This window comes from Aquarana catesbeiana, linkage group LG01 (assembly GCF_042186555.1).
Source record: "Aquarana catesbeiana isolate 2022-GZ linkage group LG01, ASM4218655v1, whole genome shotgun sequence".
In the NCBI taxonomy this organism is placed as follows: domain Eukaryota; kingdom Metazoa; phylum Chordata; class Amphibia; order Anura; family Ranidae; genus Aquarana; species Aquarana catesbeiana.
Genome location: NC_133324.1, coordinates 523,348,838 through 523,374,643, shown reverse-complemented (window position 1 = coordinate 523,374,643; position 25,806 = coordinate 523,348,838). Strand labels below are relative to the sequence as shown.

The 25,806-nt window shown below is 46.2% G+C and overlaps 1 protein-coding gene across 7 annotated transcripts in view; it reads right to left on the bottom strand.

Annotated features, from left to right (window-relative positions):
* The window catches only part of PIP5K1C (phosphatidylinositol-4-phosphate 5-kinase type 1 gamma), a 501,728-nt gene that overhangs the window by 250,102 nt on the left and 225,820 nt on the right, over positions 1-25,806 (bottom strand). For 6 of the 7 annotated variants that reach the window (XM_073594347.1, XM_073594399.1, XM_073594390.1 and 3 more), the window contains 2 exons: positions 23,763-23,924; positions 12,328-12,466 (listed from right to left, as the gene is read on the bottom strand). In XM_073594347.1, the coding sequence (XP_073450448.1) occupies positions 12,328-12,466; positions 23,763-23,924 (301 nt within the window). The remainder of the gene's footprint in view (positions 1-12,327; positions 12,467-23,762; positions 23,925-25,806) is intronic. The other variant, XM_073594381.1, reaches the window with a different exon arrangement.

Here is a 25,806-nt window from a genome sequence, read left to right as displayed (position 1 = left end):
TACCACAGAAGATCTTACTGCTCGACATGACGATGCCCTCCATACACTGCAGCGCACCGTCCAATCTTTGGTGGCCAAACCTGATGACGCCGAAAACCACCTTCAGAGGAATGTCAGGGTCCTGGGTCTTCTGGAGGGGGCAGAGGGGTATCGCTCAACTGAGTTTGCGGAGACCTTCTTTAAGTCACTCCTGAATCTGACTGGGGTCCCCCCAACCTATATGGTAGAAAGGGCCCACAGAGTTCCAATTGGTTGGAGCAACCCCGGGGCCCCGCCAAGACCCTTTCTGGTGAGGTTTCTTAATTACAGACCGTGATCGCATCCTCAGCGAGGCCCGCAAACATCCCACCTTCCCCTATGAGAATACAGCAGTGCATCTCTACCCTGACTTCTCCGCAGATTTACAGAGACGTCACAAAACCTTCACTGATGTCAGAAGACGACTCCAGGAAGAAGATATCAAATACTCCATGCTCTACCCAAGTCGCCCGAGAGTTTAACATGGCGGATCAGTGAAGTTTTTTGAATCCCCTGAAGAAGCAGATACCTGGCTACTGTCTTTGCACTGATCTTTATGCTTCCTCTCCAACTTACAATCCTGGCTGTTGTTTTTTGTTCCAGGGATCGTTTGTTCATGTTTCATAGCTGTCTGCCCAATTCTGCATATTACAATTGTGTGGAGCGATGAAGCTCCCCCGCGGATGGGACACGCAGGAGAACTCCTTTAACCAGTCATCTGACACTCCTCTCCATTCTTGTGACCACCTAATGGAGCTGCCTGAATGTCATCTAGGGTGCCCCCGATCTGGGGGGTTGACTTGTCTCCCATTAACTGGCTCATGTTTTTCCCAGAATCTCGCTGAGGGCCCCTTCCATGGCGGGCGACACCTACTGTTAAAGGACAGACACTGACAGGGACCCTCCCTGAAACTTTGAGCCTCCCGTAGGCAATTTTTATTGCTATAAAAGTTTAGGGAACAAACTACAAGTCCAGTTATGTTGGGGTATTGGCGAAGTAGTAGGGTGTTATTTACAAAGGTTGAAACTGCTATCACAGGCATTGTTTTTTGTTTTTGGGGGGCGTTGGGAAATGGTCGGATAGGCACCAGATGCTTGGGGAATTTTAGTTTGGTTGAATTGTTTTTATATATGTTTATTTTGTGTCTCACGTACAATGGCTCTTGCTCCACTGCTGCGCACCGGGTGTCACCTGCTCGACTACTATCAATCTCCTTTAATTATTATGGCCGATGTGAACATGGCATCACATGATCGAGATACCTTTTCAGTGGTGTTCTGGAACGTGCGTGGCCTCAACTCTAAATTTAAGAGGGCGCTTCTTTTTCAATATATCAAACAATATAATCTAGCTGTTCTGGTTCTGCAGGAGACACACAAGGTGGGCAGTAAGCTAAGGGCTCTGAACAGGCCTTGGGTAGAAAAGGCTTTTTGACATACCGAGGGGGGTTTCCATCTTAGTGCATAGATCTCTCCCGTGTGACATAGAAGCGGTTCACACAGATCCGCTGGGTAGGTATGTGATACTGGTACTCACCCTATGGCAGCACAGGTATGTCTTTCCTGGCATATATGTGCCGCCGCCCTTTAAAGCTGAATAGGATGGACAGGGGGACAGTGGGATGGACAGAGGGGTGGACAGGGGGACAGTGGGATGGACAGAGGGGTGGACAGGGGGACAGTGGGATGGACAGAGGGGTGGACAGGGGGACAGAGGGATGGACAGGGGGACAGAGGGATGGACAGGGGGACAGTGGGATGGACAGAGGGGTGGACAGGGGGACAGAGGGGTGGACAGGGGGGCAGTGGGATGGACAGAGGGGGGACAGGGGACAGTGGGATGGACAGAGGGGTGGACAGGGGGACAGAGGGACAGAGGGATGGACAGGGGGACAGTGGGATGGACAGAGGGGTGGACAGGGGGACAATGGGATGGACAGAGGGGTGGACAGGGGGACAGTGGGATGGACAGAGGGGTGGACAGGGGGACAGAGGGATGGACAGGGGGACAGAGGGATGGACAGGGGGACAGAGGGATGGACAGGGGGACAGCGGGATCCCTCTGTCCCCCTGTCCATCCCTCTGTCCACCCCTCTGTCCCCCTGTCCACCCCTCTGTCCATCCCACTGTCCCCCTGTCCACCCCTCTGTCCCCCTGTCCACCCCCCTGTCCACCCCTCTGTCCATCCCACTGTCCCCCTGTCCATCCCTCTGTCCCCCTGTCCATCCCTCTGTCCCCCTGTCCACCCCTCTGTCCATCCCACTGTCCCCTGTCCCCCCTCTGTCCATCCCACTGCCCCCCTGTCCACCCCTCTGTCCCCCTGTCCACCCCTCTGTCCCCCTGTCCATCCCACTGTCCCCCTGTCCATCCCTCTGTCCCCCTGTCCACCCCTCTGTCCATCCCACTGTCCCCCTGTCCACCCCTCTGTCCATCCCACTGTCCCCCTGTCCACCCCCCTGTCCACCCCTCTGTCCATCCCACTGTCCCCCTGTCCATCCCTCTGTCCCCCTGTCCATCCCTCTGTCCCCCTGTCCACCCCTCTGTCCCCCTGTCCACCCCTCTGTCCCCCTGTCCACCCCTCTGTCCATCCCACTGTCCCCCTGTCCACCCCTCTGTCCATCCCACTGTCCCCCTGTCCATCCCTCTGTCCCCCTGTCCATCCCTCTGTCCCCCTGTGCATCCCACTGTCCCCCTGTGCATCCCACTGTCCCCCTGTGCATCCCACTGTCCCCCTGTGCATCCCACTGTCCCCCTGTGCATCCCACTGTCCCCCTGTCCACCCCTCTGTCCATCCCACTGTCCCCTGTCCCCCCTCTGTCCCCCCCTCTGTCCATCCCACTGCCCCCCTGTCCACCCCTCTGTCCCCCTGTCCACCCCTCTGTCCCCCTCTCCACCCCTCTGTCCCCCTCTCCACCCCTCTGTCCCCCTGTCCATCCCACTGTCCCCCTGTCCATCCCACTGTCCCCCTGTCCATCCCACTGTCCCCCTGTCCACCCCTCTGTCCCCCTGTCCATCCCTCTGTCCCCCTGTCCATCCCTCTGTCCCCCTGTCCACCCCTCTGTCCATCCCACTGTCCCCCTGTCCACCCCTCTGTCCCCCTGTCCACCCCTCTGTCCATCCCACTGTCCCCCTGTCCACCCCTCTGTCCATCCCACTGTCCCCCTGTCTATCCCTCTGTCCATCCCACTGTCCCCTGTCCCCCCTCTGTCCATCCCACTGCCCCCCTGTCCACCCCTCTGTCCCCCTGTCCACCCCTCTGTCCCCCTGTCCATCCCTCTGTCCATCCCACTGTCCCCCTGTCCACCCCTCTGTCCATCCCACTGTCCCCCTGTCCACCCCTCTGTCCATCCCACTGTCCCCCTGTCTATCCCTCTGTCCATCCCACTGTCCCCTGTCCCCCCTCTGTCCATCCCACTGCCCCCCTGTCCACCCCTCTGTCCCCCTGTCCACCCCTCTGTCCCCCTGTCCATCCCACTGTCCCCCTGTCCATCCCTCTGTCCCCCTGTCCATCCCTCCGTCCCCCTGTCCACCCCTCCGTCCCCCTGTCCACCCCTCTGTCCATCCCACTGTCCCCCTGTCCACCCCTCTGTCCATCCCACTGTCCCCCTGTCCACCCCCCTGTCCACCCCACTGTCCCCCTGTCCACCCCTCTGTCCATCCCACTGTCCCCCTGTCCCCCTGTCCATCCCTCTGTCCCCCTGTCCATCCCACTGTCCCCCTGTCCATCCCACTGTCCCCCTGTCCATCCCACTGTCCCCCTGTCCCCCCCTCTGTCCATCCCTCTGTCCCCCTGTCCACCCCTCTGTCCCCCTGTCCACCCCTCTGTCCATCCCACTGTCCCCCTGTCCATCCCACTGTCCCCCTGTCCACCCCTCTGTCCATCCCACTGTCCCCCTGTCCATCCCACTGTCCCCCCTGTCCATCCCACTGTCCCCCCTGTCCATCCCACTGTCCCCCCTGTCCATCCCACTGTCCCCCCTGTCCATCCCACTGTCCATCCCCCTGTCCCCCCCTCTGTCCCCCTGTCCATCCCTCTGTCCCCCTGTCCATCCCTCTGTCCCCCTGTCCACCCCTCTGCCCCCCCCCTCTGTCCCCCTGTCCATCCCACTGTCCCCCTGTCCACCCCACTGTCCCCCTGTCCATCCCACTGTCCCCCTGTCCACCCCACTGTCCCCCTGTCCACCCCACTGTCCCCCCCTCTGTCCATCTTACTGTCCCCCCCTCTGTCCCCCTGTCCGTCCCCCTGTCCACCCCACTGTCCATCCCACTGTCCATCCCACTGTCCCCCTGTCCATCCCTCTGTCCCCCCCTCTGTCCATCCCACTGTCCCCCTGTCCACCCCTCTGTCCCCCTGTCCACCCCACTGTCCCCCTGTCCACCCCACTGTCCCCCCCTCTGTCCCCCTGTCCACCCCTCTGTCCATCCCACTGTCCCCCTGTCCAACCCAGTGTCCCCCCCCTCTGTCCCCCTGTCCACCCCTCTGTCCCCCTGTCCATCCCCTCTGTCCCCCTGTCCACCCCACTGTCCCCCCCCTCTGTCCCCCTGTCCACCCCACTGTCCCCCTGTCCACCCCACTGTCCCCCCCACTGTCCCCCTGTCCACCCCTCTGTCCATCCCACTGTCCCCCTGTCCATCCCTCTTTCCCCCTGTCCATCCCTCTGTCCATCCCACTGTCCCCCCCACTGTCCCCCCCCTCTGTCCCCCTGTCCACCCCACTGTCCATCCCACTGTCCCCCTGTCCACCCCACTGACCCCCCCACTGTCCCCCTGTCCACCCCTCTTTCCCCCTGTCCATCCCTCTGTCCATCCCACTGTCCCCCTGTCCACCCCACTGTCCCCCTGTCCCCCCCTCTGTCCCCCTGTCCCCCCTCTGTCCATCCCACTGTCCCCCTTTCCATCCCACTGTCCCCCTGTCCACCCCACTGCCCCCCCCCTCTGTCCAACCCACTGTCCCCCTGTCCATCCCCTATATATATTATTTATTATTCATTCTTTTATTCTTTTGCACTACAAAAAAGATGTGTGCATAGGAATTTAGGAATTAGTTCATATTTTTTTAAACTATAGTGTGGCCCCCCAACAGTCTGAGGGACCGTGAACTGGCCCCCTGTCTAAAAAGTTTGAGGACCCCTGGTTTAGGGGGTCATCTGTCTCCTGTTTTTGAACTCTCTAGGGGTACACGACAGGGCTGCCCTCTCTCTCCGTCACTTTTTGCCATTATCATGGAACCAGTGGTGGAGGCACTACGTGTCTCGCCACACATTAAATGTCTATAGCTGGGCTGGCTGGAGGAGAGGGTGGCCTTGAATGCAGACGACCTCCCCCTCTTTCTGAATGATGCTGGCTCCTCCCTGCAGGGGGCATTGTCAGTCCTGGAAGAAGTCTCTATTGTGACGGGGCTAAGGGTTAATTGGTCAAAGTCGCAGCTGCTGGCTATTCATGCTGATGCTAAAAAAGAGGACTCGGCTTCTCTTCAGCTACAATGGGTGGACGAGTTTACCTACTTGGGGGGGGTGTATTTCAGGGAACGTGACTGACTTCATTCCAATGAACTTGTCCCCAGTAATCAACTCAGTCAAAGCCAAGCTGAAAGCATCGGATAACCTCCCTCTGTCCCTACTGGGTCGTGTTAACCTCATCAAGATGGAAATCCTTCCCAAGTTTACATACTTGTTTCGTAATTCCCCTCAATGGATCCCCAAATCATTCTTTTCCCAACTAAACACAATTTTCTCCTCCTTTCTTTGGGGTCCAATCCCTCCCGCTTTAAGTTAACCACCCTTATGCGCCCTTGTTCACAGGGGGGCTTAGCATTCCCGGACTGTCACAAATACTTCATTGCGGCTCAATTGGTTACTGCAATTTGGTGGCTTGTTCCAGATAGTTCCAACTCGGCTTGGGCCATTGAGGCTGCAGCGTTGTGATCTGTGGAGGCGTTGTCGAATCTCCTTTTGCGGGGTCCAAAGGCACCATACGACCTAACCCCTTCCATGCGTACCATCCTTAGGGCCTGGAGGGAAGGCCTGACCTATGAAAAGTATCCTCTAACAGCTGTATCCGCGAATGCCCTGCTCTGGAACAATCCCAACCTACAGCACTTTTTCAAGATTCCAGACCCTGTGATATGGGCCAGGTACCGTATTAAGGCTCTCACAGACATCACCTCAGACCTAACGATATTCTGCTTTGATCACTTAATGTCTCATCACAATGCCCCGTTCTCGCACAAATTCAGATATCTACAGTTGTCCCATGCTTTCCGGACTCAGTTCCCTCCAGGTGAAAGGCAGATGGTGCAATCCGACCTAGAGTGGATTTTGCGATTTGATTGTACCGAAAAACCCACAGTGCTATATGTACATGTCCTCCGGGTCTCCTCTCGAACTGTCCAGGCTCCATCAGCAATGGGGCCGGGATGTTCCAGAGATGGACTCCAAGGATTGGGAGGATGTGTGGGACTTCCCATTTAACCACTTGCTGCTCGCCGTCATATGACGGCGGGACAGTGCAGCTGTTGTTCTGGGCCGCCGTCATATGACGGCGTAGCCTTCCAGGCAGCCCAGGGGGCGCACGCGCGCCCGCCCCATCGCTCAGGTCCCGGTGCGCGTGCCCGGCGGCCGTGATGTCCGCCGGGCACCCGCGATTGCCCGGTAACCGAGCAGGACCGTGGATCTGTGTGTGTAAACACACAGATCCACGTCCTGTTAGATGGGAGGAGACCGATGGTGTGTTCCTTGTTCCTCCCCTTGTGAATCCCCTCCCCCCACAGTTAGAATCACTCCCTAGCAACACATTAACCCCTACAGCGCCCCCTCCTGGTTAACCCCTTCATTGCCAGTCACATTTATACAGTAATCAATGCATTTTTATAGCACGGATCGCTGTATAAATGTGAATGGTCCCAAAAATGTGTCAAAATTGTCCGATGTGTCCGCCGCAATATCGCAGTCACGATAAAGATTGCCGCCATTACTAGTAAAAAAAAATAATAATAATAAAAATGCTATAAATCTATCCCCTTATTTTGTAGACGCTATAACTTTTGCGCAAACAAATAAATATACAGTGGCTTGGGAAAATATTCGGCCCCCTTGAACTTATCAACCTTTTGCCACATTTCAGGCTTCAAACATAAAGATATAAAATTTTAATTTTTTGTGAAGAATCACCAACAAGTGGGACACAATTGTAAAGTGGAACGAAATCTATTGGATATTTTAAACTTTTTTAGCAATTAAAAAACTGAAAAGTGGTGCGTGCAAAATTATTCGGCCCCTTTAATTTCAGTGCAGCAAACTCACTCCAGAAGTTCAGCGAGGATCTCTGAATGATCCAATGTTGTCCTAAATGACTGATGGTAATAAATAGAATCCACCTGTGTGTAATCAAGTCTCTGTATAAATGCACCTGCTCTGTGATAGTCTCAGGGTTCTGTTGAAAGCGCAGAGAGCATCATGAAGACCAAGGAACACACCAGGCAGGTCCGTAATACTGTTGTGGAGAAGTTTAAAGCCGGATTTGGATACAAAAAGATTTCCCAAGCTTTAAACATCCCAAGGAGCACTGTGCAAGCGATCATTTTGAAATGGAAGGAGTATCAGACCACTGCAAATCTACCAAGACCTGGCTGTCCCTCTAAACTTTCAGCTCAGACAAGGAGAAGACTGATCAGAGATGCAGCCAAGAGGCCCATGATCACTCTGGATGAACTGCAGAGAACTACAGCTGAGGTGGGAGAGTCTGTCCATAGGACAACAATCAGTCGTACACTGCACAAATCTGCCCTTTATGGAAGAGTGGCAAGAAGAAAGCCATTTCTCAAAGATATCCATAAAAAGTCTCGTCTAAAGTTTGCCACAAGCCACCTGGGAGACACACCAAACATGTGGAAGAAGGTGCTCTGGTCCGATGAAACCAAAATCGAACTTTTTGGCCACAATGCAAAACGATATGTTTGGCAAAAAAGCAACACAGCTCATCACACTCAACACACCATCCCCACCGTGAAACATGGTGGTGGCAGCATCATGGTTTGGGCCTGCTTTTCTTCAGCAGGGAAAGGGAAGATGGTTAAAATTGAGGGGAAGATGGATGCAGCCAAATACTGGACCATTCTGGATGAAAACCTGTTGGAGTCTGCAAAAGACCTGAAACTGGGACGGAGATTTATCTTCCGACAAGACAATGATCCCAAACATACAGCAAAATCTACAAAGGAATGGTTCACAAATAAACGTATCCAGGTGTTAGAATGGCCAAGTCAAAGTCCAGACCTGAATCCAATCGAGAATCTGTGGACAGAGCTGAAAACTGCTGTTCACAAACACTCTCCATCCAACCTCACTGAGCTCGAGCTGTTTTGTAAGGAAGAATGGGCGAGAATTTCAGTCTCTCGATGTGCAAAACTGATAGAGACATACCCCAAGCGACTTGCAGCTGTAATCGCAGCAAAAGGTGGCTCTACAAAGTATTAACGCAAGGGGGGCGAATAATTTTGCACGCCCCACTTTTCATTTTTTTATTAGTTAAAAAAGTTTCAAAAATCCAAAAGATTTCGTTCCACTTCACAATTGTGTCCCACTTGTTGGTGATTCTTCACAAAAAATAAAAATTTTATATCTTTATGTTTGAAGCCTGAAATGTGGCCAAAGGTTGAAAAGTTCAAGGGGGCCGAATACTTTCGCAAGCCACTGTACGCTTATTGCGATATTTTTTACCAAAAATATGTAGAAGAATACGTATCGGCCTAAACTGAAGAAAACATTTGTTTAAAAAAAAAAAAAATTGGATACTTATAGCAAAAAGTAAAAAATATTGTGTTTTTTTCAAACTTGTCACTCTTGTTTTGTTTATAGCACAAGAAATAAAAAACACAGGGGTAATCAAATACCACCAAAAGAAAGCTCTATTAGTGGGGAAAAAATGATAAAAATTTCATTTGGGTACAGTGTAGTATGACCGCGCAATTATTATTCAAAGTGCGACAGCGCTGAAAGCTGAAAATTGGCTTGGGCAGGAAGGGGGTGAAAATGCCCTGTATGGAAGTAGTTAATATACTGGTTTCCTTGAGAGACCGCCTCATTGAATACAAGATTGTCCATAGGGCATATCTTACTCCTGATCGGGTGCACAGGATGAGGTCTTCTCTCTCCCCGGAATGCTGGCATTGTGACCATGCCCCCGGGACTTTATCCACATCTTTTGCTCCTGCCTGGTAACAGGTTTCTGGTCACAAATTCTTTCAGAGGTGAATGATCTACTAAGTATCTCTATTGATCCATCTCCAAGAATATGCCTGCTGGGGCTGGTGGAGGACTTGGTGCCCAGAGTGGCTGAGAGAACTTTGCTGGGTCTCCTGCTGTTCTATGCCAGGAAATCCATTGTCCTATGCTGGAAGCGAAAGACTCCTCCCTCTATAGGCTTATGGAAAACACTTGTTAATTTGATACCCCTTTACAGGGACACCTATATACATAGAGGCTGTCCGAAAAAACATTACAGAGTCTGGAGTAAGTGGTTAGTGGAACCCTCCACTGCTGAAACAAATTAGGTGACCTCTCTGATATATGATGGCTCTCCTTAACATCCTAATAAACCAACCCGGGATAGCAGGATATTCTAGGTGAGCTACCTCATTGTCAGTCGACCCCTAGAGCAGGAGACATGACAGCCTATTGTTGTTATACTACGGTAGACGTAGATATTCTAATGGTCCTTGATATTGTAATGATACCTTGTGACACCTGCGTGGGTCCCTTCCTCGTTAATAGCCAGATGTTGGCTGAGCTGTTGTGTGTCTGTATTGTTTTTAGTTTGTTAAGAAAATGAAAAAGTTTTTCAAAAAAAAAAAAAGCTATAGATGTAGGAATTTCCATTTTAACCTGTTAGTCACCTTGTGTGTTTGTACCAAGGCCAAACATTCCAAGGTATGTAAACTTTTGATCAGGGCTATTTGGGTGATTTCTGTTATTATGATATAAAAAGGAGACAAAAACAACTATGTGATAATAAATGGCTTCATATGATCAATATCCAGTTTTTTGGCACGATCAGTCATATTTTCAATGTCAACATTTCTGCCAGGGTATGCAAACTTTTGGGCACAACTGTATTATTAGACAAGAATTTAACATTAAGCGAGTTCTATAAGCTCCACCCAAGCCCATGAGTTGGGAAAAAATAATGTGTTTTTGGTTTCTGTTTTAATACAAATCATTTCTGGTTTTGTGCTTTTATTTTACATTCAAAAGACTGGAGATTTATAATTATCCCTTTCATGACTAAGCCTAGTTCTGACATTTGGTGTTTACAAGAGTTAAAATCTGTATCTTTTGCTAGAAAATTACTTAGAACCCCCAAACATTATGTATATTTTTTTAGCAGAGAATCTAGAGAATAAAATGGTGATTGTTGTAATATTTTATGTCACACGGTATTTGTGCAGTGGTCTCTTAAACGCAACTTTTTGGGGAAAAAGACACTTTCATAAATTAAAAAAAAACGAAACAGTAAAGTTAGCCCAATTTTTTTGTATAATGTGAAAGATGATGTTACGTCGAGTAAATAGATACCAAACATGTCACGCTTTAAAATTGCGCACACTTGGCGACAAACTACGGTACCTAAAAATCTCCATAGGCGACATTTAAAAAAAAAATAACAGTTACCAGGTTAGAGTTACAGAGGAGATCTAGTGCTAGAATTATTGCTCTCGCTCTGACGATCACAGCGATACCTCACATGTGTGATTTGAACACCGTTTACATATGCGGGCGCAACTTCCGTATGCGTTTTCTTTGATGCGCAAGCTCGCGAGGGGCAGGGGCGCTTTATAATTTTTTTTTCTTAAATTTCATTTATTTTTATTTTTTTACATTGTGTTTTTTTTTTTTTGATCACTTTTATTGCTGTCAGAAGTAATGTAAACATCCCTTGTGACAGTAATAGGTGGTGACAGGTACTCTTTATGGAGGGATCGGTTGTCTAAAAGACCCCAAATCCCTCCTTTGCACTTCAAAGTATTCAAATCGCCGAAAACGACGATTCTGAATACTGTATATTTTTTTAAAAACGGTGCCATTGGCAGCGGAGTAAACAGGAAGTGACGTTGTGACGTCACTTCCGTGTTTACAGAGGAAGACTGGCACAAAGCCGTTTCCGGCTTCATGCCAGTCTCTCGCTAGCTGCCAGAAGTGGCGGATCTATGATCGGGACTCCCGATGGGACGAGAAGCCCGATAAGAGCGGCGGAAGACGGCGGGAGGGGGGGACGTCCCCTCCCGCTCCTCCAGGATAAAAACTGAGCGGCTTTTAGCCACATCAGCTGTTATCCCTGGATAGCCGATCGCCCGCTCTAAAAAATGGTACTGGGATGATGCCTGCAGCTGCGGGCAACATCCCGGTATAACCCCCGAAAGCCGAGGCCGCGTATCTGCGTAAGCTCGGCGGCAAGGGGTTAAACAATTAAGCTCTGTGAACTCAGGGTGGATTGTGTTGCTAAGTTAATCTAAAAAATGATCAGTTTCCTTAGAGTTATTGCAAATCTAAAATGAACAATGCTGAGCAACATCAAGCAGTATAGCATTACAGCGCATCAGATGTTTCACTCATTTGTATTGCAGAATAACAGAATAAAACCTGTCTTGTCTTCCTGTTTGAGGCATATTCTGCTCATATACTGTCTTGTTGCTGTAAATAGTTTTGCCTGCTATGTCCCAGATACCAAATTCTAATCAGAAAAAAGGAAGGGAAGAAGTAGGGAAGAGGAGCCAAGGGCAGTCCAGGGGCTTGCCTCAGCAATCCCCCACCCCCACCCCAGCCATCCACTTTTAAATTTTCTCCATGACTTCCCCAAGCCTTTTTTAGGCCCACAAACTGAACCCAGGTCTGTTTAATCATCCCTATCCATAGTCCATCGACCAATAAACTTGTGAGGTACGGCTGCGAGTCACAGGCCTCACTAAGGACTGGACAAGGCTAGGCTGCAATTTCTGTAACTAATCATCGGTTGCTATGATAAATGTTACTTTTCATTATATTTTTAACTGTGTGTGAGAGTGTGTTATTCTTCACTGGCAATATATAGGAAGGTTTATAACAAATCTGTACAGATTGTACTCTATACAGTTACGCAATCTATACATCTCATTACATGAAAAAGACCAAGATGGCCTAGGAAAAGTTTTCCCATGTTTAATATAGACTAATCCCTTAAAAGTAAACAAAACCACTGTTATCAAACAAGTAAAAAAAAATCAAATGAAAATAAAACCTTCAACTTGCATCGCAGCTCCTGTCGTACCCCACTTACCGATAACGAGGCTGCTCTGAAGTTTCAGATGGAGAACGTTCCGGAATTGAAAGTGACGTTGAAGATAATGTTGTAGTAATAGAGACAGTGGTAGCTTCTTCAAATGATGGAGTTGTGCATGGCAAAATGTCTGATCGACCTACGCAAATAGAAATAGTCAAACATTAGCAGAACCACAAACAAAAAATATACATCTTATATTAAACCGTTTGCCGACCAGCCTCCGCAGTTGTACTGCGGCAACATGGCTCGGCTGCGCGAATCGCCGTCAAGTTACTTCGGTAACATATGCGCCCCCTGCTCGCCCACGGAGCCGCTGCAAGTGCCCGGCGGTCGCGATCAAGGCTGGGCTCACCAAGAACCGGGATCTGTGTGTGTAAACACAGAGTTTCCGGTTCTCTGAGGGGAGAACAGACAGATCGTCTGTTCATACAGGAGTATGAACAGCGATCTGTCATCTCCCCTGCACAGTCCCCTCCCCCTTCAGTTAGAACACACAATAGGGAACACATTAACACACAATAGGGAACACATTAACCCCTTGATCGCCCTCTAGTGGTTAACCCCTTCACTGCCAGTGACATATTTACAGTAATCAATGCATTTTTATTGCACTGATCGCTGTAAAAATGCCAATGGTCCCAAAAATGTGTCAAAATTGTCCGACGTGTCCGCCATAATGTTGCAGTCCCGATAAAAAAAATCGCAGATTGCCACCATTACTAGTAAAAAAAAAAATTAATCATAAAAATGCCATAAAACTATCCCCTATTTTGTAGGCGCTATAACTTTTGTGCAAACCAATCAATATATGCTTATTGTGATTTTTTTACCAAAAATACGTAGAAGAATACATATCGGCCTAAACTGAGGAAAAAAAAATATTTTTTATATATTTTTGGGGGATCTTTATTATAGTAAAAAGTAAAAAATAATGCGTTTTTTTCAAAATTGTCACTTTTTTTGTTTATAGCGCAAAAAATAAAAACCGCAGAGGTGATCATATACCACCCAAAGAAAGCTCTATTTGTGGGGAAAAAAAAGGACGTCAATTTTGTTTGGGTTCAACGTCGCACGACTGCGCAATTGTCAGTTAAAGCGACGCAGTGCCGAATCGTAAAAAGTGCTCTGGTCAGGAAGAGGGTAAAATCTTCCCAGGCTGAAGCGGTTAACTAACCCTTTACAGCTGGTGTACACAGCCTGAATATTGACTGGTTCAACAGAAACAGCCGACATTCCGCCCATGTGTACAGCAGCTTGTCTGCTCTACCCCCTACTCCATCATGTTCCTATCTAGACAAATTTGACCTTGGAGATAAAACTACGCTACAACACGGAATATTCATGTTATTCTGATACTTACGGTGCATTGTCCCACATTTTTATGTTTACTTTCTCAAGACTTGCTTGGTATGGTGACTGCAATCAGATATCTCCCTAGAGCAATATCTGAACATTCTCCTTTATTGGTAAACTTCGCTCTGGGTATGTCTAGTTCCTATAGGATATGGAGATTGAGTCCTCTATGGTTCGCTGACTCAGCTGTAACAGATCAGGGGCTTGTTGAAATTAACTCCTATTAGGTCACTAAGGGGCAAAGTGCCTCCAGACCTGTGGTCTGGGACACCTTGAAAGCCACCATGCGCGGCACGTTTGCTGCGGCTATTGGGACGGCCCAGTCTAAATTGATGGATGGAATGACAGCTTCACGCTGCAGAGACTCGCTATTCTGCTTCCCCTACTCCTGATACCTACTTTACATGGTGACATAAAGCCAGGGAATTGGATTTATTGCTGTTGGAACACACTCAGAAAATACTATTGCATCAAAATCAGCAGAGTTTGGGGATAATAGGCATCTTCTAGCATATCTCTCAAGACCTGATTTCCAGCCCTGCAACATTCCCACAATTAACTCTACTGGTATCATAGTGGAAGAAACTTATGAAATTATAGATGCCTTTGTTTCTTTTTACTCTATACACTACTAGAGCACATTACACCATTGTAGAATTAGATGATTACTTATATGATATTCAACTCCTCAAGTTATCGGCAAGCCAGACTTCGCTCTTAGATGCTCCTTTAATGCCTGAAGAAATAGGAACAGACATGCAGTCCTTCACACACAATAAAATGCCAGGTATGGATGGCTTTTCTATGGAGTGGTACTTACAATATAAAGAAATTCTGATTCCTCACTTACTTCAGGTTTTTAACCACTTCAGCCCCGGAAGGATATACCCCCCTTAATGATCAGGCCATTTTTTGTGATACAGCACTGTGTCGCTTTAACTGACAATTGTGTGGTTGTGAGACATTGTACCCAAACAAAATTGATGTCCTTTTTTTCCCACAAATAGCGCTTTCTTTTGGTGGTATTTGATCACCTCTGCATATTTTATTTTTAGCACTAAAAAAAAAAAAAAGACCAATTTAAAAAAAAAAAAAAAACAATATTTTTAACTTTTTGCTATAATAAATATCATAGTTACATAGTAGGTGAGGTCGAAAAAAGACATAAGTCCATCAAGTCCAACCTATGTGTGTGATTATATGTCAGTATTACATTGTATATCCCTGTATGTTGCGGTCGTTCAGGTGCTTATCTAATAGTTTCTTGAAACTATCGATGGCTGAGACCACCGCCTGTGGAAGGGAATTACACATCCTTGCCGCTCTTAAAGTAAAGAACCCTCTACGTAGTTTAAAGTTAAAATTCTATTCTTCAAATTTTAATGAGTGGCCAGGAGTCTTGTTAAACTCCCTTCCGTGAAATAGTTTCATCCCTATTGTGGGATCATAAGTATAGTATTTGTATGTTGAAATCATATCCCCTCTCAAGCGTCTCTTCTCCAGAGAGAAGTTCAGTGCTCGCAACCTTTCCTCATAACTAATATCCTCCAGACCCTTTAATTAGCTTTGTTGGCCTTCTTTGTACTCGTTCCATTTCCAGTACATCCTTCCTGAGGACAGGTGCCCAGAACTGGACAGCATACTCTAGGTGCGGCCAGACCAGAGTCTATTGAGTGGGAGAATTATCATTTTATCTCTGGAACTAATCCCCTTTTTAATGCATGCCAATATTCTGTTTGCTTTGTTAGTAGCAACTTGGCATTGCATGCCATTGCTGAGCCTATCATCTACTAGGACCCCCAGGTCCTTTTCCATCCTAGATTCCCCCAGAGGTTCTCCCCCCAGTGTATAAATTGCATTCATATTTTTGGCACCCAAATGCATTATTTTACATGAACCTCATTTGCCATGTAGTTGCCCACCCCATTAATTTGTTCAAATCTTTGTGCAAGGTTTCCACATCCTGTGGAGAAGTTATTGCCCTGCTTAGCTTAGTATTGTCCGCAAATACAGGGATTGAACCGTTTACCCCATCCTCCAGGTCGTTTATGAACAAATTAAACAGGATTGGTCCCAGCACAGAACCCTGGGGGATCCCACTACCCACCCCTGACCATTCAGAGTACTCCCATTTATCACCACCCTCTGAACTCGCCCTTGTAGCCAGTTTTCAATCCATGTACTCACCCTATGGTCCATGCCAACGGACCTTATTTTCTACAATAAACGTTTATGGGGAACTGTGTCAAATGCTTTTGCAAAATCCAGATACACCACGTCTACGGGCCTTCCTTTATCTAGATGGCAACTCTCATAGAAGGTTAATAGATTGGTTTGGCAAGAACGATTCTTCATGAATTCATGCTTATTACTGCTAATGATACCATTCTCATTACTAAGATCTTGTATATAGTCCCTTATGATCCCCTCCAAGAGTTTACATACTATTGATGTTAGGCTAACTGGTCTGTAATTTCCAGGGATGTATTTCGGGCCCTTTTTAAATATTGGTGCTACATTGGCTTTTCTCTAATCAGCTGGTACCTTTCCAGTCAGTAGACTGTCAGTAAAAATTAGGAACAATGGTCTGGCAATTACTTGACTGAGTTCCCTAAGTACTCTCGGGTGCAAGCCATCTGGTCCCGGTGATTTATTAATGTTAAGTTTCCCAAGTCTAACTTTAATTCTGTCCTCTGTTAACCATGGAAGTGCTTCCTGTGATGTGTCATGAGGATAAGCACTGCAGTTTTGGTTACTGAAGCCCCTTGATATAAAAAAAAAAAAAAATTAAAAAAAAAAACAAAATTTCTCAGTTTAGGCCAATATGTATTCTCCTACATATTTTTGGTAAAAAAAAAAAAATAATAAATAAATAAAAATTAAGAAAAAAAAAAATCGCAATAAGCATATTTTGATTAGTTTGCGCAAAAGTTATAGCATCTACAAAATAGGGGATAGATTTATGGCATTTATATTATTATTATTTTTTTACTAGTAATGGCGGTGATCAGCATTTAGCAGGACTGCGACATTGCGGCGGACAGATCGGACACTTTTCTGGGATCAGTGACATTTATACAGCGATCGGTGCTATAAAAATGCACTGATTACTGTATAAATGACATGGGGAGGGAAGGGGTTAATTGCAGTATTCCTTTGCTAAGAGTTTGTGATGATTTTTTGATTTCACCACCAAATGTTGCTTGTTTATAAAAGTGCTAATACAGGGAGTTTCACAAAGAATATATTTTACTGTTTGTCAAGGGAAAGGTGAACACGTTGTGGACACAGGATTTTTTCCTAGGAATATGATGGATGGAGTTTTTTTTAATAATTATTTTGTTTCATAATGTTTTGTAGTGTTAAAAGGTTTTTGTATAGGAAATAGCCAAAACTTTTCTGGATAAATTTCCTTGGTACTATATTGGGTTTGATGTTTGAGCTTACTGGTTTGATTTTGTCATGTACCTGGTCAGAGGTTGAAGTGCTGAGAGGGCTTCCCTTGCGGCTAAGTGCAGAGAGCCCCTAAAGGTGGTACCAGGGAGTGCTTTGCTCAGAGAAGCAGGGGTTGCCAGCTGCAACAGGCTGAGGTGATAAAGAGATGACCACTAAATGGCAGCTGACGGAGCAAGATGCACTGCTGGGCAGGAGTCCCTCAGGAGTACCGGGTGAGACTTGGCAGCAGGGAGAGCCAGGAGCAGAGTCAGGAGCCAGGCCAGAAGTCATGCATGGAAGGTCAGCCAGGAGTAAAGCAGCAAGCAGAGTCAGGAGTCAGCCGGGGTTTATTTCACTGGTAATCAAGCAGCAGCAGAGCCAGAAGAGCAAGCCAGAGGTCAAGCACAGATCAGCAGGCAGAAGCAGGGTCACTGAAACAAGCCAAGGGTCAAAGCTGGGAATGAAGACAAGACAGGTCAAATACAAGCCAGGTCTGTAACAGAAAATCCAATAATAACAAGAACAGGAACACAGGAGCACACGGAGGAGCTGAAGATCATTCAGCAGCTAATGGCTCATACTGCTGGCTTTAAATAGTCCACTGGGTGCCAGAATCTGTCATGCATTGCTTGCATTTTGGCGCATGCACACTAGCACATGGATCCTCGTGGTAGTTCGTGCCCGTGCGCAAATCTCTATATACCATTGGCTAATATCCATGTGCCAAGCTTCGATTTTGCTGGGCATCTGCAGGTATGCCAATCCTTCTAAGAACCGTTCTCTGACAGGTTTATTTTGTGGAGTTTTGTTTTCAGAAGGGTGTTCAAGAAGAGCCTACCACCCATACAGCATTAATACAAATTAGTCTCAAGATATAATGTAGTATTTATAGACACACACACAAAAAAAAAAAAAAAAAAGAGATAGATAGATAGATAGATAGATAGATAGATAGATAGATAGATAGATAGATAGATAGATAGAATATCCGTATTCAACGCTTGGACAGTTCTGAATTTTACACAAATGCAAGTTATTCACTAGGGAGAACCTCTGGGGGAATCGAGGATGGAAAAAGATCTGGAAGTCCTAGTAGATTACAGACTCAGTAATATCATGCAATGTCAAGTTGCAGAAAGCCAGGGTAGCAGACTCTTAGCATGCATTAAAAAAAGGTATTTACTCAAGAGATAAAATTAGAATTCTATAAATCACTTTACAAAACTCTGGTTAGACCACATCTAGAGAATGCCATCCAGTTTTGGTCACCAATTCTCAGAAGGATGTGCTTCAAATGGAGAGAGCCCAGAGAAGGGCAACAAAGCTAATAAGGGGGCTGGAGGATCTCAGTTATAAGGAATGGCTACAAACTGAGGCTACAAACATTAAACTTATGGAAAATGGTGGTGACAAACACACACATACGCAGGTTGAACTGGATAGACTGGTATCTTTATTCAACCTTACCAACTATGTAATTTAAAAAGACCTACATGATCTTCTCCAAGGATAGAGTAATTCAACTCAAAATGTTCCATTTTATTGTGTAGTTGGTGTGCTCCACCTGTTGAGCAAAGGATGAGTCCCATGAAGCTGCACATCAATGTAGACCCAATAGTATTGGAGTGAATGGCAGTCTCAGCCTGGGCTCCCGCCAGGTCATTCCCCCAATGCATTCCACTTCACCCCTCAGGGCAGTTAAATGCATCATCAACTGCCAATCAATGGAAAATAAATGTCAGATATTGCACGACTAGCAGCCAGAGGAATGATTCCCAGAAACAGAGGCATGATGGGATTTGTAGTTTCACCACAGCTGGAGTGCCACGGTTGCCTACTCCAGTCTGGACAGACATGCATATATGTCCAAACATCAATTTCTGCCCCGGTTACATTGTAACAGTGTTATATGTACACACATACTGTATACAATACACACACACACTGTATCTCACAAAAGTGAGTACAACTCTCACATTTCTGTAAATATTTTATTATATCTTTTCACATGACAATGCCGAAGAAATGACACTTTGCTACAATGTAAAGTAGTGAGTGTACAGCTTGTATAACAGTGTAAATTTGCTGTCCTCTCAAAATAACTCAACACACAGCCATTAATGTATAAACTGCTGCCAACAAAAGTGCGTACACCCCTAAGTGAAAATGTCCAAATTGGGCCCAAAGTGTCAATATTTTGTGTGGCCATCATTATTTTCCAGCACTGCCTTAACCCTCTTGGGCATGGAGTTCACTAGAGCTTCATAGGCTGCCACTGGAGTCCTCTTCCACTCCTCAATGGCGACATCACGGAGCTGGTGGATGTTGCTCCACCTTCTGTTTGAGAATGCCCCACAGATGCTCAATAGGGTTTAGGTCTGGAGACATGCTTAGCCAGTCCATCATTTGGATCACATAGAAAATACATACTGTATTTTTAGGACTATTGCTATAATATTAAAAATATACTATAGAAAAATAGTTCCCATCTATGTCACTGGAAGAAGAAGTCAGATCACAGAGATAGCTGGAAACAATGCAACTAATAGGAGTGCCGCACTGGCAGACAGCATAGGAGGTTATCAGATGGCAAGATTTCTGGTAGGATCAATAGCAATTTGTTTGCATTTATCATAAACATAAACTGGAACACAATGAAGGTATAAACTAAAAACAAAAACTACCAGTTTTACAATTAAGAGTACAGTTCCAAAGCATCAGAGAAATCACCTTGTCTAACCCCACCATCAGGCAGCTAGAAATTCCCTCGGTGGTTGAGGTCAAGTCTCAATCAAGGGATTATCGGCAAGTATTTAAGTATAAAACAGATGGTCTGTGTGGGTTGCAGGATATTTTATCTATCTAAGGCACCCTTTAGTTTTTCAGTGTTGTACCAATTAGTTTAATTAGATATCTTCATGAGGTCTAAGCCATGCAGAAATTCTAAAGTCTAAATATTTAGACCATGTGTGAAAAAGTGTTTGGTGTGGGATGCTTTATGTTTAATTGCACGCAATCAGTCTAAGCTAGTTCTATAGAATGAGGCTTCCAGAACTTTCTGTGGAGAACGCTATTTTAGCAACAATTTTATTTGTTCTTCCTAGGAAACATGACGATTTCCATCAAAAGAAAGCAGTACATTGATTCTCCCCTATGTTATTTGAATTATGAAAAAGGAACGCAACAGGGCAGAGGAATCTGCAGAAACCTGTGATACCACTTATTTTATGGCTGTTGTCCATTATTGTTCTATGGTAGGGTAAGCCCAAAATAAGTGAGTAAGGTTTTGGTATATATGTTATCATCTTGGACAGGAAGTTAACCAGTACAAGGGACAGAATGTTTAAAGCCCATGGATGAGTTTGAATTGGACCTCCCTCACTTTCCCCTTCTTAATTTGAGCCCAACCCAAACCCCTTTAAATGCTTTTGATAGTTCAAGGGTTTAATGAGTCAGATGCCCATTTATTTATTTTTTATTCTAGAGAGGTGAAGTATATCCCCTCTGTAGGCAGGCCCGGATTTACTCCCTTTGCCGCCCCAAGGCCAGGTCCTTCAATTACGCCACACACACACACACACACACACACACACACACACACACACACACACACCACCATTCTCGTCCTTTATCGATGACTGCTACAATAGATCAATTAAAAACATATCTCCACACGAGAACACTGAAAATATTTCAGGGTAAGCGCGCGAGGGGTAAGGATTTTTCGCTGGCAATTTTTCAGGGCAATGGCTGATGTTAGTGCTTCAATCATCCCCGGCATTATGGTTGGTATGGTGTCAGGATGATTGAATGCATTATTTCTATCATTACATTGTAATATAAAATTAAATAGTTCAACTCACCATAATGCAGAATCACTGGGAGCCCTGAGCGCGTCACTATCGCTTGTCACTATGCTTGCCACCAGATGAGGATGTCACTTGCCACTATGCCTGCCACCAGATGGAGATGTCACTTGCCACTATGCCTGCCACCAGATGGAGATGTCACTTGCCACGCTGCCTACCACCAGATGGGGATGTCACTTGCCACGCTGCCTGCCACCAGGTGGGGATGTCACTTGCCACGCTGCCTGCTACCAGATGGGGATGTCACTTGCCATGTTGCCTGCCACCAGATGGGGATGTCACTTGCCACGCTGCCTGCCACCAGATGGGGATGTCACTTGCCACGCTGCCTGCCACCAGATGGGGAAGTCACTTGCCACTATGCCTGCCATCAGATGGAGATGTCACTTGCCACTACGCCTGCCACCAGATGGAGATGTCACTTGCCACTATGCCTGCCACCAGATGGAGATGTCACTTGCCATGCTGCCATCCACCAGATGGGGATGTCACTTGCCACGCTGCCTGCCACCAGATGGGGATGTCACTTGCCATGCTGCCTGCTATCAGATGGAGATGTCACTTGCCATGCTGCCTGGCATAGCAGTTTGGCATGAATTCAGTTACATATAAATCTCCCCCCAGCAATTGCAGAGTACTTGCAGCCAGGTACAACGCTGTCAGCCTCTCCTCAGTGTGGGTACATTAGCTGCAGGTGAAACACAGGCGGGTGAGGGCGGGTGGTGAGAGATGACTTCACTCTCTCTCTTCAGGGTCACGGCTGCACCTTTGTGTAGAGCAGCCTTCGCGGTCCTGTAAGTAAGGCTGGAACAGCGGTGCGGGCAATGAGAGATGCCTTCTCTCTCCCCCACCGCCGCACTGCTGACATTACTTGTCTCCGCCGTGGCCCACAGGTTGGAGACCTACTCTCGATATTTTCAAAAATGGCGCCGGGCTGCGCAATCACACTACTGCGCATGCGCCGCCCGGCCAAGCGTGTACGAGCTTTCCCGAGCCCGGCCGGCTTCGGAACGGCGCACGTGCAGTTGCATGGTCGGCTCACGGCCATCTTTTCTACGGGCGCCGGTGCCCCTAATGGACTTTAACAGGCAGCCCGAAAGGGGGGGGGGTGGCCGCGAAGTCGCCGCAGGAGCAGTGCCGCCTGTGCACCATTGCCTCTCCGAGGCCTGGCCTCGGTGGCCTTGTGGGAAATCTGGCCCTGTCTGTAGGTGATTCTCATAGTGTAATATGGAAATTATGTGTTATGAGTAGGTTTAAGTTTTGGAGCCCTAAAAAGTCGGGATGAGATGTTGTGATTTCAGGACATGGAGGAGGTGTCCAGCTTAATAGTATTAACACTTCTATTTCTGATAGCATTCTTAACCTGTTCCTGTCCGCGCTATAGCTGAATGAGGCTACAGCGCGGACCTACATTGCCAGGAGGCCGTCAATAGACATCTTTCCCTTTGCACGCTCCCCGCGTGCCCCCTGTAGTGCGCGCGCTGTTATCACTGAGTCAATGAGACTCGGGTGATCACAGATCCCGGCCCCTTACCACATGATCAGCTGTCAGCCAATGACAGCTGATCATGTGATGTGAAAAAGAAGATTGGTAATCGTCTTTTTTTTCTCCTCACGCTAACAGCAAAAAAAAAAAAAGCCGATCACCGGCTTCTGTGTAAGGGACATCGGTCCTGAAGAGGAAGAGGCACAGCTGCCTCATCTGTGCCCACCAGTGCCGCCTGCCAGTGTCACCTGCCAGTGCCCACACAGTACATATCAGTGCCCACCAGTGTATATCAGTGCCAACTATCAATGCCCATGAGTTCCACCAATCAATGCCCACCAGTGGTGCCAATCAATGCCTCATCAGTGCTGCCTATCAGTGTCACCTACCAGTGCCCATCACTGCCACCTATCAGTGCCCATCAGTGCCAGTAATCAGTGGCACCTATAAGTGCCCTTCAGTGCCACTCATCAATGCCCTTCAGTGCCGCCCATTAGTGCAGCCTACTAGTACCCACCAGTGCAGCCTATCAGTGCCCACCAGTGTAGACTATCAGTGCAGCCTCATCAGCATACATCAATGAAGGAGAAAAATTACCTGTTTGCAAAATTTTATAACAAAATATAAAATGGTTTTGAATTTTTTCTCAAAATTTTCAGTCTTTCTTCATTTAACAAAAAATAAAAAAACCCAGAGGTGATCAAATACCACCAAAAGAAAGCTCTATTTGTGGGAAAAAAAATGAGAAAAATGCCATTTGGGTACAATGTAGCATGACCTTGGTCTGGGCAGGAGGGGGGTTTAAGTGCCCAGTAAGCAAGTAGTGAATTTACAGCATTTTTTCACACCTACCTAAAACTTTTGCACATTATTTGTACTTATTTTAACAGTGTCGCTGAATCTAAGTAAAGGAACCCTACTCTACAGCCCGCACATAGCTTTATTCTCTATTCCTATTTTCATCTGAGATTTTAGCCTAGTTGGACAAACTCCTGCCAACAGAGTACAAAATACACAGCTTACTCTGCTTTTATTGTCCCGCCTCTCTCCACTCTAAACACACACTCCCTCTAGCACATTGTGGTAGGGATATTGAAGCTACTGTTGGGCAGATCAGAATCCCCGATAGAGAAGCTCTTGTCTAGGAATACATTTCTTCACATTAGAAAGTCTCGCTTTCTGTTGAGTCTAAAAGACAGGAACTGAAGGGAAATCTCCTATATGAATCAGAGATGGCTAAAAAAATGTTTACGTCATTGTATTCCATTATACATCATTGTTTAAATTACCATTGTCATCCAAGGCTGGGCAGCTACTTGCTCCACGAAGCTCATATTGCCCTTCTTCCTGTTCAACTGAAATCTGTCCTGCAGAGCATGCTGAAGGGGGACCTATAGAATGAGGAGCCAGAAGGGCACTTCTTCCTTTTTTGGATGGTGATGATTTTAGAGCTAAATAGAAAAAAAATAATAAAACACATAATGTAAACATTGCTACTTTATCTTAATATTGTGAAAGGCTGTTTGCACAGATCTGCCTGACAGCCTTTTATATATCTTATTTGCATGACTTTATATGAGTAAAGTCATGAAAATAGAATTTTCTACTAGTTTGTTTATTTTTGATACATGGCAGCAATCACCTGATTCACCAGTGTGCTACTGAAAGTTTGTTTCTTATATTTCCCTTTGGAACAATGTATTTTCCATTAGCATACATGCTATTACTTTACTAATACTGTAAATAGGGGTTTATTATCTTAAAGAGCAGAGCCTATTTACAACGCAAAATTAACTTTAGTAAATAAGGTTAAACTGAACTCCAAAAAGATAAAATGCAGCTCTATATTTATTAATACATAGTTGAAAAAAGTTATCCCAGCAGAAGGGGAAAAAGGAAAAGGAGGGCTAATAGAATGATATATATACACATCACAGGTTATCAGGTATAATCATTTTATTCTGATAACAAAAATTTAAAACCTGGTGGTTGACTATGGTCTTGGTTTAAGAACTTTTTAACATATTATTTAGCTAGCCACAATAAGGAAAGCCAAAATTCACACATATGTGGGACAAATACAACATGTAACAATAATCATAAAGACATCCGGACGCCAGATGAATTGGGACTGATTGTATCTACTTAGTCCTTGCCAGTGTGTCAGCTATTGTGGACCAATCAAGTAGCAACCCCCTGGAGGCTCAAGCCATTAAAGGGAAGGAGGTTAGGGAATGGGCAAAAGGAAGGCCAGGGTGACATCCAGTCAGAACTCTAAAAGTAAGGCTGTAGCTAAAACTATAATAGTAACAATAATAGTTAAATAGTTGGTAAGGTTGAATAAAGACAACAGTCCATCCAGTTCAACCTGTGTAGGTGTGTGTGTATAAAATAATTTCCCATATCCCCATATATTGTTTTCACCAAGATGCCCATCCAAAAGTCTTTTAAAACTATCCATACTTCCTGCCGACATCACCGATTGTGGAAGACAGTTCTACATCTTTACCGCCCTGACTATGAAAAACCCCCTACGGAGCTTAAGGTTAAACCACTTCTCTTCCAGTCTCATCGTGTGGCCCGAGTCCTCTTACACTCCCTGGAACTGAAAAGTTTCATACTTACGCTGGTGTCACCGTTGAGACATTTGTATCTCTTATCTCCTCTCAAGCGTCTCTTCTCCAGGGAGAATACATTTAGCTCTTGTAGTCGTTCCTAATAATTAAGATCCTCCAGTCTCCATACTTTGGTTGTCCTTCTCTGGACTCTTACCAGCTCCAGCACACCCTGAGAAACTGGACGGAATACTCCAGATGCGGCCGAATCAGAGTTTTATAAAGTGGCAGGATTAAAGTTTTTTCTCTGGAGTAAATTCCATTTTTAATGCAAGCTAATATTCAGCTGGCTTTGGTAGCCGCAGCTTGACACTGCATGCTATTGTTTAGTCTGTCTTCAACTAGGACCCCTAGATCCTTCTCCATCCTGGAATCCCCTAGGGGTTCTCCCTCTACTGAGTAACTTGCGTTTATATTTTTACCCCCCAAGTGCATTACCTTAAATTTTTCAATGTTACACTTCATTTGCCAGGAATTAGCCCACTCCATTAATTTATTCAGGTCCTTTTGTAAAGTTTCTATATCCTGCTGCTGTTATTGCCCTGCATATTTTTGTGTCATCAGCAAACACTGAGATCGAGCTATTTATCCCACCCTCTAATTTATTTATAAATGATATAAACAGAATTGGTCCCAGGACAGAGCCTTGGGGTACCCCACTGACCACTCTAGACCATTCTGAGTACACATTATCAGAACCCTTTGGGCACGACCCAGT